Source organism: Martes martes (assembly GCF_963455335.1).
Source record: "Martes martes genome assembly, chromosome: 9".
Lineage (NCBI taxonomy): Eukaryota > Metazoa > Chordata > Mammalia > Carnivora > Mustelidae > Martes > Martes martes.
This window is the reverse complement of record NC_137896.1, coordinates 51,246,923-51,263,336: the sequence shown is the minus strand read 5'-3', so window position 1 is coordinate 51,263,336 and position 16,414 is coordinate 51,246,923. Positions and strand designations below refer to the sequence as shown.

At 42.9% G+C, this 16,414-nt stretch overlaps 2 protein-coding genes across 3 annotated transcripts in view; one reads left to right on the top strand and one right to left on the bottom strand.

The window, feature by feature from the left end:
- The window catches only part of SEPTIN10 (septin 10), an 80,374-nt gene extending 79,005 nt beyond the window's left edge, over window positions 1-1,369 (bottom strand). For both annotated transcript variants that reach the window (XM_080813188.1, XM_080813189.1), the window contains exon 1: window positions 828-1,369. In XM_080813188.1, coding sequence (XP_080669314.1) covers window positions 828-854 — 27 coding nt within the window. In that variant the 5' untranslated portion in view covers window positions 855-1,369. The remainder of the gene's footprint in view (window positions 1-827) is intronic.
- Window positions 1,370-1,561: 192 nt separating this feature from the next.
- Window positions 1,562-5,967, top strand: SOWAHC (sosondowah ankyrin repeat domain family member C). Its single transcript, XM_080813729.1, has one exon. The coding sequence runs from the start codon at window positions 1,691-1,693 to the stop codon at window positions 3,302-3,304; it is 1,614 nt and encodes a 537-aa protein (XP_080669855.1). The 5' UTR covers window positions 1,562-1,690; the 3' UTR covers window positions 3,305-5,967.
- Window positions 5,968-16,414: the final 10,447 nt, after the last annotated feature.

Sequence of the window (16,414 nt, the reverse complement as noted above, 5' to 3'; positions counted from 1 at the left end):
CACAGTCTCTGGAAAAACTCAATGTATACTTAGAAAGAGGGTGAAAAGGGCAAATAACTCCTTGGTATTGTTATGAAAATAATTGTGACCACACTTTGAGAACCACTGGCTTACTACCAAATGAGGTAAATATTTAAGTGATTTTAAAAGTATAAAACAATGAACAAATCATTGAACAAAATATACATTCTTTTACGTTCAAGGCTGCCAAGGCAAAAAAAAAAAAAGCTCAAATCCTAATGGAGGACAACTAGGACAAGCGCACAGTTGGTAAAAAGAGGGAGCTTCTTCAAAGTCCAAGGAAGCTGGGCTCCAGTAAGTATGGTCAGGGAAGAGTGTACAACCGTAAAATACTACACTACTGTTGGGTTAATCCGCTCTGCATGCCCAAAACCGTTATGAAAATGATGGACCCACAATCACTGTTTCAGATTCAACTTTGGGCGAGACAGGGAAGCAGTGCAAAACTTCCAGCCACTCCAGCACCGCGCTCTCGGCGAGCTGTGGGGGTCCGCCCCGGGCCCCGCTTCTGGGGGCGAGGGACGGCCCCGCCCGGCGTCTCCCGCGCTGCCGCAGGAGAAAGAGAACCGGTCCTCCCCACCCGCGTCTGACCAGGCGAGTGGGCAGCAGCGGCTGAGGAGGGGCGGGGCTCAAAATCCCCGCCTGCACTGGAAGCGGCCGGGACTCGGCTGCGAGCTCCGAGCCCGCGCTGAGGAAATTACGCTGTGACCCCGGGAAACGCGGGGCGGGGGTCCTGGGAGTAGGGCCCTGGGGGAGCAGGCAGTGCTGGGTAGCAGAGGGGGCGTGAGGAGTCGACCCGGACTCACCAGGTGCCGCGCCACCTCAGAGGTCATGGTCCCGAGCGAGAGCTGAACGAAGGCGGGGATCCCAGTGAAGCGGGGGGTCTCAGCTCCGGCCCCCGATCAGAGCGTCCAGACCACGAACCGAGCAAAGTGGGGCCGGGAAGGGTGGAACGCGCGGGGGGCAGGCCGGAGGCGGGTATAACGGGCGGGGCCAGCCTCCGCGGGGGGAGGGGGCGGTATTATTGGGGGGGCGTCCAGGAAAAGGGGAGGAGCCAAGCCAAGTGGCCTCAGTGACGCGAGGGCGCCGAGCGGGAGGGCGGAGGCCCCACGAGGCAGGGCGGAGGCCCCACGAGGCAGGGCGCGCGCCATTAGCCGCGCAAAATCGTTGCGCGCGCGCGCGCGAAGCGAGTTTCTCAGAAGAGTGCCCCTCGACGTCTCAGAGAACGACAAATCCATGCAGGGGGAGGGAGACTGGAGGAGAGTCGAGAGAAGATGCGAGGAAACAAACCTCCTCCGCCAGCGGAGGGACGCGGGTACGTGCAGTGATTGCAGGCCAGCGCGAAGGCCGGAAGTGGGAGGGCTATGAGGCGGGGAGGGGGCGTGCCCGCCGGCGGCGGGCCGGAGCCGAACTAGCGGCCACCGCGGGACCGGAAGTGGGCGGGCTCCGGGGCGGGGTGAAACAGCGGGGGCGGGGCCGGCGGGGGCGTGTTCTCCCGGGGCGCGGCCCCAGTAAGGCGGTGGTGGCGTCTCCCGCCACGGACGCCCAGGCGCGAATCCCGAGGAGCCGTACGATTGGACTCTACGTCGGTCAGAAGCCAGCGTTTTGAAGCCGGCCGAGATGGGGCCGGGTTGAGCCGCCCGCCGCCGGACGAGCAGCGCGGCCAAGAATGGAAGGGTCGGCGGAGCTCAGCCCCGAAGCCGTGCTGCGCTTCCTCTCGGAGCGCGGGGGTCGGGCCCGGCACGCCGAGCTGGTGCAGCACTTCAGGGGTGCCCTGGGCGGCGAGGCCGAGCAACGTACCCGCGCCCGCGCCCTTTTCAAGGAGCTGGTCAATGCCGTAGCCACGGTGCGCACGGACCCTGCCGACGGCTCTAAGTACGTGCACCTTAGAAAGAGGTTCTTGGAGGGGGCCACGTCGTCCGAAGCCGTGTCCCCACGAGACCTGCCGAGCATCTCGGTGACTGCAGAGCCCGAGTCCAGCAGCTGCTCCCTGGGGGCGCCCGACGGCCTGGTCGAGACCCGGGAGAGCGGCCTGTGTCCAGAGGCGGCGTCCCCGAGTCCGGGTTGCGAGCCGAGCGATGGGGAGCCCCCGGCTGCAGCGCTTGGGCAGCCAAGCCCGGCCGGCGAGAGCCGGAATGGGCCGCCCTTCAACGGCGGCGCCCGGAGGAAAAACTCGCGGCGAGACGTGCAGACTCCCCCCCGGGGACCGGTCCCCGGGCCCAGCGAGGACCTAGCGCCCCCGCCCCACGGCTGCGGGGAAATGGACTCGGGCAGCTCCCCCGGGGGCGTGGCCACCCCAAGGTCTACCCGCCAGAACCTCCGGGACCTTGTGATGGGCAGCTCCCCGCAGCTGAAGAGGAGCGTTTGTCCAGGGGGGAGCAGCCCGGGGAGCTCCTCTGGGGGAGTACGGGGCAAAGGCGGGGGCGACTCAGACAGCGCATCGGTCGCTTCGTCCTCGGCAGAGGAGGAGAGCAGCGGCGGGGGTTCGGTGACGCTGGACCCTCTAGAACACGCGTGGATGCTCTCAGCCTCAGACGGCAAGTGGGACAGCCTGGAAGGGTTGCTCACCTGCGAGCCTGGCCTGCTCGCCAAGCGAGACTTCATCACCGGCTTCACCTGCCTGCACTGGGCCGCTAAGCATGGCAGACAGGAGCTCCTGGCCATGCTGGTCAACTTCGCTAACAAACACCAGCTGCCAGTGAACATCAACGCCAGGACAAGCGGAGGCTACACTGCCCTGCACTTAGCTGCCATGCACGGGCACGGGGAGGTGGTGAAGTTGCTGGTGGGGGCTTACGACGCAGACGTGGACATCAGGGACTACAGTGGGAAAAAGGCCTCTCAGTACCTTAGTCAGAGCATCGCGGAGGAAATCAAGAACCTGGTGGGAGCCCTGGACGAGGACGATGGAGAGAGTGCCACTGGCAGCGGGGGTGGGCGCTGGAGGCTTTCAAAGGTGCTCCCTTCACACCTCATCACCTACAAACTCTCACACGTCCTGGAGGATGGAGGGGATCATCACCACCACCACCACCACTTGACTGAGGGATGGGCTGGAGGCAAAGCAAAGGATCCAGGTCGCAAGGCCTCCGGCAGCTCTAGTGGGCGAATAAAACCCAGACTCAACAAAATCCGCTTCAGGACCCAGATCATCCACACTACACCCTCTTTCAGAGACCCGGAGCAGCCACTGGAGGAGGGGGAGGAGGAAGAGGAGGAACGGACTCTTAAAGGCCACTCATCTTCATTCAAATTGAGGCCGAAGTCCAATGTATTTGGGTAAAAATAATTTCGTTTAGAAAATTCTAGGTTTATTGGTCTTCAGGAATAGAATACACACTGTAGGCTAGTAAGTGAGACCAGAAAAGAGGCTAAATTCTGCATTCTTACTTGCAGAGTTGGAATGGCTGGAAGGAATTCCCCTTGCGTTCTGGGTTAAGTAGGTTCCCAAGTGATTTCATCAAACCTGCCCTAGGCCTCTTTTCCCTGTGCCACCCCTCTGACTTGGAGTCCCTGTTTCTGAGGACTGGGAATGTATTTAAATTGGGTGTACAGAATTGATGATTGAGGGTTCCTTTGATTTTACAATTACTGGATGCCATGCAAAATAAGGAATATTGCACTTTTATGTTTCTGTTTTTAAAAGTGTTTACTCTTCCAAGAGCAACAAGGAGTGCAAGTTATAACGAAATTTTAAGTGTGAACAAAACTACATACTGCCTTGTTTTTTTGTTTTTTTACTAATTGCATTTACCTTTTAAAATACTACGGAAAGTCAGGTCAAAGTTGAAAAGCGAAAATACTATTTAGTGAATAAAAATGGTATCCTGTTTATATTGTAAGTAGTGCTCAACTATTTTTTAAAAAAGCAATTTCAACTTTAATCACTGAACTAAAGAAATAAGCAGTATTCATTTTTGAGGTAATCTGTAGTGTGGTTTCCTCTTAACTCTAGTATCATTGCACTCAGTGTTAGGTACATTATTAATACAAAAATTTTTTTATTTAAAGAGAACACTTAACCTGTGGTACTTTTAAGTAAAACATTGCCTTTGGTTCTGATTCTCACTAATTTGTTTTGCTATTCTAAAAGTCTAAATTTGCCAGAGTTTTAATTCTAGGAATCATATAACCATTGGTTCTATTTGACAAGACCCTATCTGGTGGTACTTAGAAGTGAATTGCCTACAGAAGCTGTTTCTGATTTAGATGACTAGCAAAAATTGTCATAAATGTTAGTGAGCCTATGCTTCTCTAAAGTAATTATTAAATCAATGATTTTCACATAAGGTACACTTTACTGATAAAGTACACTCATAGTCTGTGCTTTGTAGCAATGTTTGCATATGTTTCTAATACTAAAGACTTTAAATTTTCCAATGTTTCCTTGAATTTGTTAGAGGCGTCCAGTGAAATTATTGAAAAGCTGTGTAGTAAATCTACCCAGCTAAAAATAGCACTTTATAAAAGGGGAAAGAGGTGGGACTATTTCTTTATTTAAAAGCTGCTGGCTATTGAATTCTTTTTGTATATAAGTGGAAAAATACCTTTCATTAAGATTACAAAGTTAAGTGTAGTTCTTAATCACATTTCATTCAAATTTGTTAAATGTCTATATAATTATTATAAAATTTAACTCACAAGCTTATTAAATCAATTTGTAACAAGATTCAAAACAACTTCCTGGGAGATTAATTCTCACAAGTTCTGCTCCCTTAGTCTTTTTGGTCTCCGAACTGCTGAAACTAAGTACCTGGAGCCCTTAGAGGTTAAGGAGTGAGTTAACAGCTTGCAGAGTGAATGAACCAGTATATAAATGACACAGAACTGAAGGTTAGAGAGTTCTTAGATCTTTACTTTACCAGTTTTTAGAAATTTGTACCATGTGTGTCACACCTTTCTAGATAGCAATCGAATTTGTTTAAAGACATATCAGAAATATTCACATAAAATACATAAATTATTACCCATTTGTGTGGCTTTTGGTTTTGGATTATGGAAGTAGGCTATGTACATTTGGGAAGCACTTTTAACCAAACATATGGGTAAGAACAGTCTAATTTTGTATATTAGAGGTTCCTTGAAGATGAAAAGCAGTCATTTGTTTGGAGTTATTTCTGTATATCTATACATATCTCTATAGATATATATAGATATATCTATATATCTATATATATCTGTATCTAGTGCAGAACAAGCTATATAATTTCCCACCGAGGAATCTTATATTTCATTGACATATAAAGCTAAAATGAACTATGGAATGTAGATACTTCAGAACCATCTAAATGTTCTATTGAGGTCGGTATTAATCTCAAAACATGTATATTAGTAACTAATTGCACAAAATCTATAATTTACTGGATCTTTAGAGGTTGAGTCAGTACTTCAGTTTAAACTGCTCTTCACACTAAAGATTTTAACTTCCAATAAAATCTAACTTTAAATTTTCAAAAATCATTCCTAAGAGGAACTACTTCTAGCATTCCTTGTCATGATGTGCTTGTGTGCAATAAGTATAGCATTTTCAGCTACTTAAACTCTACATTCCTCTTCTTTTTCAGTTTCCAAATTGAGATTATTAAAAGCAAATGATATGTGTAATTTGATTTTATGGAGTTGTCTTCTGTTAATGGAAATATGTATGTCAGTTACTTAGATGTTTGTTGATATGAAACTGTGTGATATAGACAACCCAAGTATGTCCATGTGTTTCTTATAGGTACACTTGAAACTTGTGAATGTTTGGTCACAATTTTCTTCACTTTCATGGTGTGTAAAATGCAGCTAGTTTATATAACTTGAAAATCTGGTACTATTTTATTCGTGACTGAAATCTTGGGAGTCGAGGATGCCTCGTCTCTTATTTTTTCAATGAGTGAAACTTTGGGAGTTTATAGAGTGTGTAATTTGTAAAAGTTTGTTTTGTCAAAATAAAAGGTTCACACTACATTTTTTCTCTGAATTGTCTAAATCACTGTAGCCCTTTATACTTCTTACCTGTGTAGTGTTTTATAGTTCACAGTGCCTTTCGAAGTTTCCATTTATTTGATCCCTTTCCTATCCCTTAAAGTTGTTAAGGGAATGAAGGTTGATGGCTCTTCAGGGTTACAAAGTAAATGGCAGCTAGCAAGATTTTAAGATTAAGTGCTTTTCTACAATATTTTCTGCACTTTAAATTGCTAATTTTGGGCAAAACAACTGTAGTTTGGCTTCAGTGTTGGAGGAATCAACTTGGACAGAAGGGGTAGTACCTTCACCACTACATTTAAAAACAAAAACAAAAAGTAGTTCATGCACGCACCAACTAACCTGAACCCTTCCAACCCAGACAGGTCTTAAACATATGGAATGCCTTTTTAAATTTTCTTCAGTATCCATTTGCTTTGGTCGTTAATGAGCTCATTTCCTCACCAAATAAATACTTTAATCTCTATTTTAACAAAATTCACCTCTATTCCGATGACAAAAGGATATGTGGGAAGACTTGTACTTTTCTGCCATTGCGCACCTGGGAAGATCCAATTATCATTGCTGCTGGGGATTTTTATTGTCACTCTTGCTTTATGACAACTTATAAAATATTTTTCCATATACCTGAAGAACTAAGTTTAGTTTCTGTTTCTAGAATGACTTCTTTCCTGAGAAGTATGTATCTTAGAAGGATTCATTGAACAGCCCACTTGAAGATCTTTGTATTTAGTCCTAGTGAGAAAGTATATTTTGCTAAATAAATGGCAGTTTGGAGTTTCCTGGAAGTTAATCCTAAAAAATAAATACTCTGGAAATTTATTGCAAACCATTGTTCTTCAGTGATGAGTCAAATTTTCATGAATAACATTAGAAGTTAAGTTGGAAAATGACACTTTGTGGACTCATTTTTCAAGATTCAGAAGTAGAGTTGTTTGTGTCATATCTGATTATTTTCCTCTGAAGAATATCACTTTCATGTTATACTTTTTTCTCCTTAATCTTTTCTTTAAAACTCAGTTTTGTCTTAGGAGTGGCTTCCCCATTCAGTTAAAAAATTGTCTCTTTTTCCACATTTATTGGTAAGGAATATTGGACAAGTTCCCACCCTCACACAATGTCGGGTGTGTTGGAGATAATAAGTGTATGTGTGTGTGTGTGTTTAGTGGAAAACACTAAAATATTTCATAATGTCACATCGTATGGATAATTTCAATGATACACATTTATGCCAAATGTATTTTTCATAGGATCTGGCTCCTAACTGCTAGCCAACCACCTCATTTACAGACCAGCCAAAGAACAATCTTCCAACCCGGGAGGTAAAATCTGCTTTAATAGGATTTTACTTTGAGAGCAACTTAAAAGATTTTCATGAGTAAATTTGATTATAAGAAAGTTTTACCTTACAAGTTGATTCAAGTACATAATCCCTAGGAGAATCTATTTTTTTTTTTTTTTTTAGATTTTATTTATTTGACAGATCACAAGTAGGCAAAGAGGCAGGTGGGGGGGAGGGTGGGGGAGCAGGCTCCCTGCTGAGCTGGCTCCATCCCGGGACCCTGGGGTCATGACCTGAGTTGAAAGTAGAGAGCCACCCAGGTGCCCCATAGGAGAATCTACTTTAACTGACTGTAAATATTCTAAGTATTACCATGTATACAAATGACTACTTTGTGTAACCCCAAAAAGCAAAAGAGAGGTGAAGTTTAGCTTAGAGAACTTACTAATAATCACTTTAACCATGCCATGGACTGTCTCAGGAGGCACAACACAGCCCTTGGAAATCATTGATCAGAGGTTATAGGAGCACCTGAGAAGTTAAAATAGATCTAAAGAAACTTTGTGACTGATTCTGTCTTGATAAACACTGCTCTAGGCCATATTCATTCTGACCGAAGTTTTAGCTGAAAGTGGCCTGACTTTGAATGAAGTTACCCAGTGAAGTAGCATTATATAATTTTTTTAACCCAAATTTATGCTGTTCTGATGAAAGAACCTGGAAGCATATGTTAGAATACTCTTATGGGTCTTTCAGAAGTTTTGAATTCCTGAGATTTGTCAAGAAGTTTCCAATATTGGTAAATGTGATCCTTGAGTTTTGTCTTAGTCATCTGGGCCACTACAACAGAATACCGTAGACTGGGTGGCTTATAAACAACAGAAGTTTATTTTTCACAGTTATGGAAGCTGGGAAGTTCAAGACCAAGATTCTGGCAGAATATGTGTCTGGTTAGAATCTGCTTCCTGCTTCATAGACAGTAGCCTATTCCCTGTGTCCTCACATGACAGAAGAGCGAAGCAGCTCTCTGGGGTCTCTTCCACAAGGGCACTAATCCCATTCGTGAGAGCTCCATCTTCATGACCTAATCACTTCCCAAAGGCGTTTCCTCCTAATACCCCCACATCGGGGATTACGTTTCAACTTACAAATTTGGAGAAGACACAGACATTCGGTCCATAACAAGTATGTACTCAAGAGGCAGTGTTTGGTTGTGGTCTTCAGTTTAATCGTGTGGCTGCCTGCTGAGTTGCACTAAGGAGATTCTAAACCCCGAGAAGGGTTTTCATTGGCTGTATGGAAACAGTCAATACTTCCAGGAAGCTTACTGTGCATGCCAGGCAAGGTTTTAAGCACTTAATAAAAAATAAGCTGTTTAATTCTCCCAGCTTCATCCCCATTAGACTGTAGTATGTCCATATTATGAATGGGAAATTGAGGTGCAGAAACTGGCTATTTGTCCAAGTTCACAAAGCTAGTTAGTAGTAAAACCCGGCCTTAACCCCAGGCAACTTGGCTCTTGGGTTTGTGGTAAGCGCTAAACTATGCCACTTCTCTGGGAACATAAGTTATAGTCAACTGGCCATAAGCTTACAAGGCTACCACCAGGTGATGTAGAAATGATGGAGAAAATTCACAGTCCCTGTACAAGAGACAAAACAAAAACAACAGGCAAGCACTGATGATTGAGGTAAATACCAATTTTAGTACCTGATATTGCTGCATAGGAATAAAATTAAAACTAGATTTTTAGGGGTTTAGCTTTTTTCTATCTCGCCTAGGATGAAATTCATTTGGGCTGAGAAAGATCTTTTTCTTAGCTCAGAATGATAGAGTTGCTAAAATGTATGGGGTATGGTTATGTTTCTTTTTTCAGGCTCACCTCCCTCTCCCAGCCTCTTCTCCACTTTGTCTGAGCACTAAGCTTTAATAGAAGGCTCGCTGCTTCCGCACAATCTTAAGGTTAAAGGTCAACCTGGAAGAAAACCAGCAATACGTTATACATTTTCCTTGCCATAAACTTACCAATTTTTAACCCAATGAGTCTAAATTTTGATAACTCATTTTGGAATAGTCATAAATTTGCCTTTGCTGTATCACAAAGGGTGATGTTCATATGTTTTAAAGAACAGAATCTTGGGGCACCTGGGTGGCTCAGTGGGTTAAGCCTCTGCCTTCAGCTCAGGTCATGATCTCAGGGTCCTGGGATTGAGCCCCACATCAGGCTCTCTGCTCAGCGGGGAGCCTGCTTCCTCCTCTCTCTCTGCCTTCCTCTTTGTCTACTTGTGATCTCTGTCAAATAAATAAATAAAATCTTAAAAAAAAAAAAAAGAACAGAATCTTTAAGGATATTTGTCCCTTGTTTGCAAACTTTTCTTAAAAATGAGTCACCTCCTACAACTTTGACACCCAATTAACTACATATGTACTTCAAATGAATAAAAATACCTTGCTTTATTAGCTATTTATATATATAAAATGTAATGTATGTTCATGGATTTAAATAAATGGCAGGATAGAATCAGATAGGGGAAGAAGTAAAAACTACTCATTTTGCTCCATTTACATTCCCCAGTGTAACTTCAGCTTAATGGTTCCTTCTATATTTTTGTGTATCAGACTTTAATTTAGGCTATCCCCTCTCCTTGGTCTAAAATAATTCTTTCAGTTTTTACTGGGTTATACCTAATACAGATATTGAAAAAGCGAAAAAAAAGCAAGTATTTAGATTCTCACCTAAGGACACCTTAATTCTAAGGCATCAGAAGACTTGTTGCAATTTGGGTACCACAGGAAGCCGCACTAAGATGTTTGCTCAATCTCCATATGCCCACTGCCAGTCCATGGCACCCTTTCCAGAGGGAGATTTGCAAAGGAACATCTGACTGTGCCATTCCCTGGCTTTGGACTGACAAGATTTTCACAATCTCCCGGGGTCCACTTTCTTCTTTCTGGCCTCATCCCCTGCCACTCCCCTCCCTGCCTTCTACCTCACCGTGATACATATGCTTTCAATCCACCTTGCACATTTCATGAACACTTTTTCACTCTCCTAGACTTTCCTTCAGATATCCTTCTGAAACCATCTCAAGTTGCCTGGGGAATGTTACTTGAGGTCTGCTCTTCTTTTCTTTCCCTGTGTGTATGTTTGGCCGGGGGCGGGGTGTGGAAGGGTTAATTAATGAGTTTAGTCTGGGACATGTGTAATTCTTTTTTTTTATTTATTTTATTTAATTGACAGAGAGATCACAAGTAGGCAGAGAGGCAGGCAGAGAGGCCGGGGGAGGCAGGCTCTCTGCTGAGCAGAGAGCCCAATGTGGGGCTCGATCCCAGGACCCTGAGATCATGACCTGAGCCGAAGTCAGAGCCTTAACCCACTGAGCCACCCAGGCACCCCTAGACATGTGTAATTCTTATGCTGACTGGTCAAATTCACTCTCTCCTTGTGTCCTTGTGTCTCCTTGCATATATCTCTGACTCTTGGGTATACACAGAAAATTTATTCAGATTTAGATTGTGCTGAAATTAAGTTCTTAACTAATTATGGAGTGATATTTTGGTAAGCAAATGAATAGAATAAAGGAGTATTTAAGGGAAACATTGGTAGGTGAAGACTGTAAACCACCACCATGTGCCTTTCATTCAAGATGAATACTACCAGTATAGGATATTGAGGAGAGAATTCCTGAACTGTGGGAAGTTGGACAGGATAAACTTTGAGGTCATTTTAACCAGAAAAATCTGTGATATAGATGCTTATTTACATGCCCCAGCCTAGCTACAGGCATTCATTAATTCTGGGACCTATGTTGAAGCAGAAATTTGTCAGCCTAGTTTAAGTTTATAAATGGAAATGAATTGCACTTATCTTATAATTCAGATTTTTCATCAACTCATGTTATTGAATGAAATTAGGTCAATCACTCAAATCAAACTAGAAATATAGTAAACTTAAAGATGGTGATAAGAAATTATACCAAAAAACAATGAATACTGTTACGCTGAAGAGAAATAAAAAATTAAAAAAAAAGAAATTATACAAAAACAATATAGTAAATTTACAGTAACAATTTGAGAAATATTAAATAGATAATGTTTTCAGGGAAAAAGACTTAAAAATAGAGAATCTTTTTTTTTTTTAAGATTTTATTTATATATTTTGGAAGAGAGTGAGCATGGGCAGAGGGAGAAGGAGAAGCAGGCTCCCCCTTGAGCAGGAAGCCCAACTTCGGGCTCAATCACAGGATCCTGGAGACCATGACCTGGGCCAAAGGCAAACACTTAACCAACTGTCACCTCAGCACTCCCCCCCCAAAAAAAATCTTTAAAAAACAAATAACCATTCAAGAAATTGAGTTGTTGGGGCACCTGGGTGGCTCAGTTGGTTAAGAATCTGCCGTCAGCTCAGGTTATGATCCCAGGGTCCTGGGATCGGGCCCCATTTTGGGCTCCCTGCTCAGTAGGGAGCCTGCTTCTCCCTCTCCCTCAGCTGCTCCCCCTGCTTTTGCTCTCTCGATCAGTCAAATAAAAAATAAAATCTTAAAAAAAAATTTTTAAAGATATTGAGTTGTTAATTAAAAGTAGTTCTTTTCCAGAAACATTGTAATCTCTCAAAACAAACAAAACATAACACAAACAGATACTTTCTAACATACACTGTTTCAGAGAATGTAAGAAGAAACACTCACTTTATGAGTTTAATGTAATCTTGACACCAAAATCAGACTGGTAGAGTACATGAAAACAAAGCTGTAGGCCAATTTTACTTATTAAACTAGAGTTAAAAATCCTTAATAATAGCTTATCAAATTTGGCAAATTCAAGTAAGGTACTCCCCTCAGAAGTGAAAGGCTGTTTCAAAATCAGAAAATTTGTTTGATATAATATACCACAATCCAGTATGGAGAAAAACTATGTCATCATCTCAACAAGTTTATTTTCTTATAATACTAAGAGTTAGGAAAAATGTACAGCAACTGTCATTTGTAGAAAGGGTATAAGGTAGAACCACTATGGAGAGGAATTTGGAAAAATGGAATGAAGTTGAAGATACCTATACTCTTTTTTTTTTTTTAAGATTTATTTACTTATTTATTTGTCAGAGAGAGAAAAAGAGAGAGAGCGCACAAGCAGGCTGAGCGGCAGGCTTGAGCTACCCAGAAGCAGGCTGAGCTACCCAGGCATCCCGAAGATACCCATACTCTTTAAGCCAACCATTCCACTTCTCAATACATAGCCTACTCAGGAGGTACCCTCTATTTTTCTTTAAAGATATATCTATTTATTTGAGAGGGAGAGATGCTCAAGTGCAGGGAGGGGCAGAGGGAGAGCCTTAAGCATGGAGTAGGGCTTGATCTCAGCATCCTGAGATCAGGACCTGAGCCAATACTAAGAGTTGGAAGTTTAATGGACTGCACCACCAGGTACCCCAGTGGATAGTCTTTATACTTAAAGCATCAGCATCACTTTGGAGCTTATTAGAAGTCTGGAATCTCAGGCTCCACCCAGACTTCCTGAATCAGAAATTGCATTTCAACAAGATCCCAACAAAATCCCAGGAATTAGCTAGCTTTGGCTCTAGGGAACTCAAGCAAGGACAAGTGCATGTTTGTTGCAGCATTGTTTCTAATAACAACAAAAGGGGGCCCCTGGGTGGCTTAGTTGGTTAAGGGTCTGCCTTTGGCTCAAGTCATGATCCCAGGGTCCTGGGATCGAGTGCTGCATCAGGCTTCCTGCTCTGCGAGGAGTGTGATTCTCCTCTGCCCCTCCGCCCACTCATTCTCTCTTTCTCTCTACCTCTCTCTTTTTAAAAAAAAAAAAAGATTTTATTTATTTATTTTACAGAGGGAGAAACAGTGAGAGAGGGGACACAAGCAGGAGGTAGTGTGAGAGAGAGAAGCAGGCTTCCCACCTAGCAGAGCCCGATGCTGGGGTTGATCCCAGGACCCTAGGATCATGACCTGAGCCAAAGGCAGATGCTTAATGACTGAGCCACCCAGGTGCCCCCCACAAACTCGTTCTCTCAATCCCTCTCTCTTTATCTCTCAAATAAATGAATAAAGTCTTTAAAACAAACAAATGAAAACAAAAAAGGGAACAACCTAAATTTCCAACACAAGGAGAATAGATACATTGTAGTACTACCATACGGTGACATACTATAAAGCAGTTAAAAATAAATGAAGTAAAGCCATATATACCAACATGGATTAAATTCAAAATTGTAGTGTTAAGTGAAAAAGGAAAGCAAATTGCAGTCTGAAGTGTACAGTATGATACAGTTTATATGATTTGAAAATAAAACAATACTCGTTCATTTGGGGATACAGACATATGCAGCAAAAAAAAAAAAAAAAAAGGCATGGGGTGATATATACCAAATGTAGTTGGTTGTTACCTTTGCAGGGGAAGGAGAATGAAATGGAGAAATAACTATATTGGTGGTGTTCTGTTTCTTTTTAAAAAAGAGCAGAATCAGGGCACCTGGGTGGCTCAGTAGGTTAAAGCCTCTGCCTTCGGCTCAGGTCATGATCCCAGGGTCCTGGAATCAAGCCCCACATCATGCTTTCTGCCCAGTGGGGAGCCTGCTTTCTCCTCTCTCTCTGCCTGCCTCTCTGCCTACTTGTGATCTCTGTCTGTCAAATAAATAAAATCTTAAAAAAAAAAAAAAAGGAGCAGAATCAAACATAGCAAGATGTTTAAATATGGTACAGCTGGGTGATGGGTATGTATTTGTTCACCATTTCTTATATGTTTGAAATATTGCACAAAGGGGAAAAAGTACCAAAAAAAAAAAAAAAAAAGGCATACTTTGGTCTCCTGTCATGACTTTTCCATTTTCCCTTGTTTTGCTGTTTATCTGAATATATTCACAATAAAATCTAAATGATAAAATATAGACCCTGAGAAGGCTACAGCATCAAGCTGTTAACAGATGAGGCAGGATTAAACTAAAGAGGGAAATACCGAGGACATCAGCTAGTGAATGGTAAAAGGACGCTGAGTTGCACACTGATCCCACAACTCCATCCTAACCCCCTGTCCTATGCCTCACTCTGGAAACTGGCATATTTCAGACTTGTAGCTATACTTCTTAAACCCTCAAATTTGAGAACTTTTATTGGGACTGGCTTCCATCAAATTACTGCTGTGCAGATTAGGAGGGTCAAGGTGAGATGCAGGCTCTTCTGTCTCTGTCATTCCACAGGCAAGCTGGAGACGGAAATCTTTCCTGGGAGTAGAGCCCTAGCTTGGTCCTTAGAGTCATCCAAGTCTAGAACAGTGCACAGGCATCCAGTTTGTTGGTGTGGACTGGGGCTAGGACAGTGGGGGCCTAGATCCATAGTTGAGACAGGCACTTAAAAATTTTTTATGGGAGTATATGAAATACTCCACAGATTAATTTTGACTTTGTATGTTACATAAATGGAATCATATAGTATATACTCCTTGTGTCTGACTTTTTTCCTGAATGGGGTTTGTAAGATTCAGCTGTGTTATTGATTGCAGACTGGTTGTTCATTCTCATTGCTGTATACTTGTGTGACTATAACACAATTTATGTCTTTTATGTCAATTCAGTAGTTTCTTTTTAGGGCTATAATGAGTGTGCTATGAATATCCCAACAAAAGGCTTTTGGTGAGCAGATCCTGGGTGGCAGTGTATCATAGCTTTTTAACTCTGGTCCATCTGGGACAGTGACTTCTTGATTGTCCATCTCCCAGACAGAACAGAGGTGGCAGCTCCAGTGGTCCTCTTCTGTGGTGGTATTCTGGGAGGGTCTTAGAAGCTCAGCCTACAACCTTCTTGCTTACACAAAGATGTTCCAAGACACCTAAGAGACTGCAGTAAATACCGCTTTCCTGATTTCTGTTACAAACAACTGATCATGAACCTTTAAAGAATATATTTCCTGTTATTCCCATTATAGCCACATTTAGTTTATTAGGGTAAGCCCCTCTCCTTTATATGCTTACTAACATTCTCGTGTTTTCTATGTGGATGCATTTTTCTTCCCCCAATCTGTCTGCTTGTTTTATATTTTCTAAAATCTATCCACATTTCATTTTATTTCGAGGCATTACATCAATATGATGACATGCTACCTTTCCAAATGGCAGCTTTTGTAAAATCTTACAAAAGTATTTAAGTAGTTCTGGTTGTTATTCCTTTTCTTCTCGAAGAATCTCAATTTTTGGCAAGTGATCTGGCAATTATTTAATTGTTAAATGTTTGGCTAAATGTAAAATACTTTGGAATGGGATAAATACTACTGAATAGCCACCAGCAAGTACAAATGTTACTTGGTCTAAAGTAGTTTTTTTTTTTTCTTAATAAATTATATTGATTTTTCATTTTTCTGGGCCTTATTTCTACAAACTTGAAAAATGATAAATCTCTACCTTAACATAAAAATTAGCTTTATAGGGGCGCCTGGGTGGCTCAGTGGGTTAAAGCCTCTGCCTTCGGCTCAGGTCATGATCCCAGGGTCCTGGGATCGAGCCCCGCATCGGGCTCTCCACTCCGCGAGGAGCCTGCTTCCTCCTCTCTCTCTCTTCCTGCCTCTCTGCCTACTTGTGATCTCTCTCTCTCTCTCTCTGTCAAATAAAATAAAATCTTTAAAAAAAATTAGCTTTATATATATGTATGTACACATACATATACTAAATTGAGAATTGATTTTTTTAAAGATTTTTTATTTATTTATTTGACAGAGATCACAAGTAGGCAGAGAGGCAGGCAGAGAGAGAGAAGTGGAAGCAGTCTCCCTGCTGAGCAGAGGGCCTGAAGCAGGGCTCCATCCCAGGATCAGGACCCGAGCCAAAGGCAGAGGCTTTAACCCACCGAGACACCCAGGCACCCGGAGAATTGAATTTTAAATCTCAATATCATATATGATAGAAAATTTCTAAGATTAAAAGCTTGAAAACTACATATCAGAAATAGTCGACAAGCACTAGTTATTTGAAACTTAAATACACATGATGCTATCATTGTAGGAACTGGCAGTTGACTTGTGGCAGGCATGGGATGGCAGATATCATCTTGTCCAGCTCTTGGTGTTATACATGGAGCAGCAGAGATAAGGCAAGAGTAATATTGTGGCTGAGCTAGGGTGTGGATCTAAGCCCACAGAGCCC

Excerpts from the sequence above, each read along its gene's own strand:
- SOWAHC (XM_080813729.1), top strand. The coding sequence starts at position 1,691 with ATGGAAGGGTCGGCGGAGCTCAGCCCCGAAGCCGTGCTGCGCTTCCTC.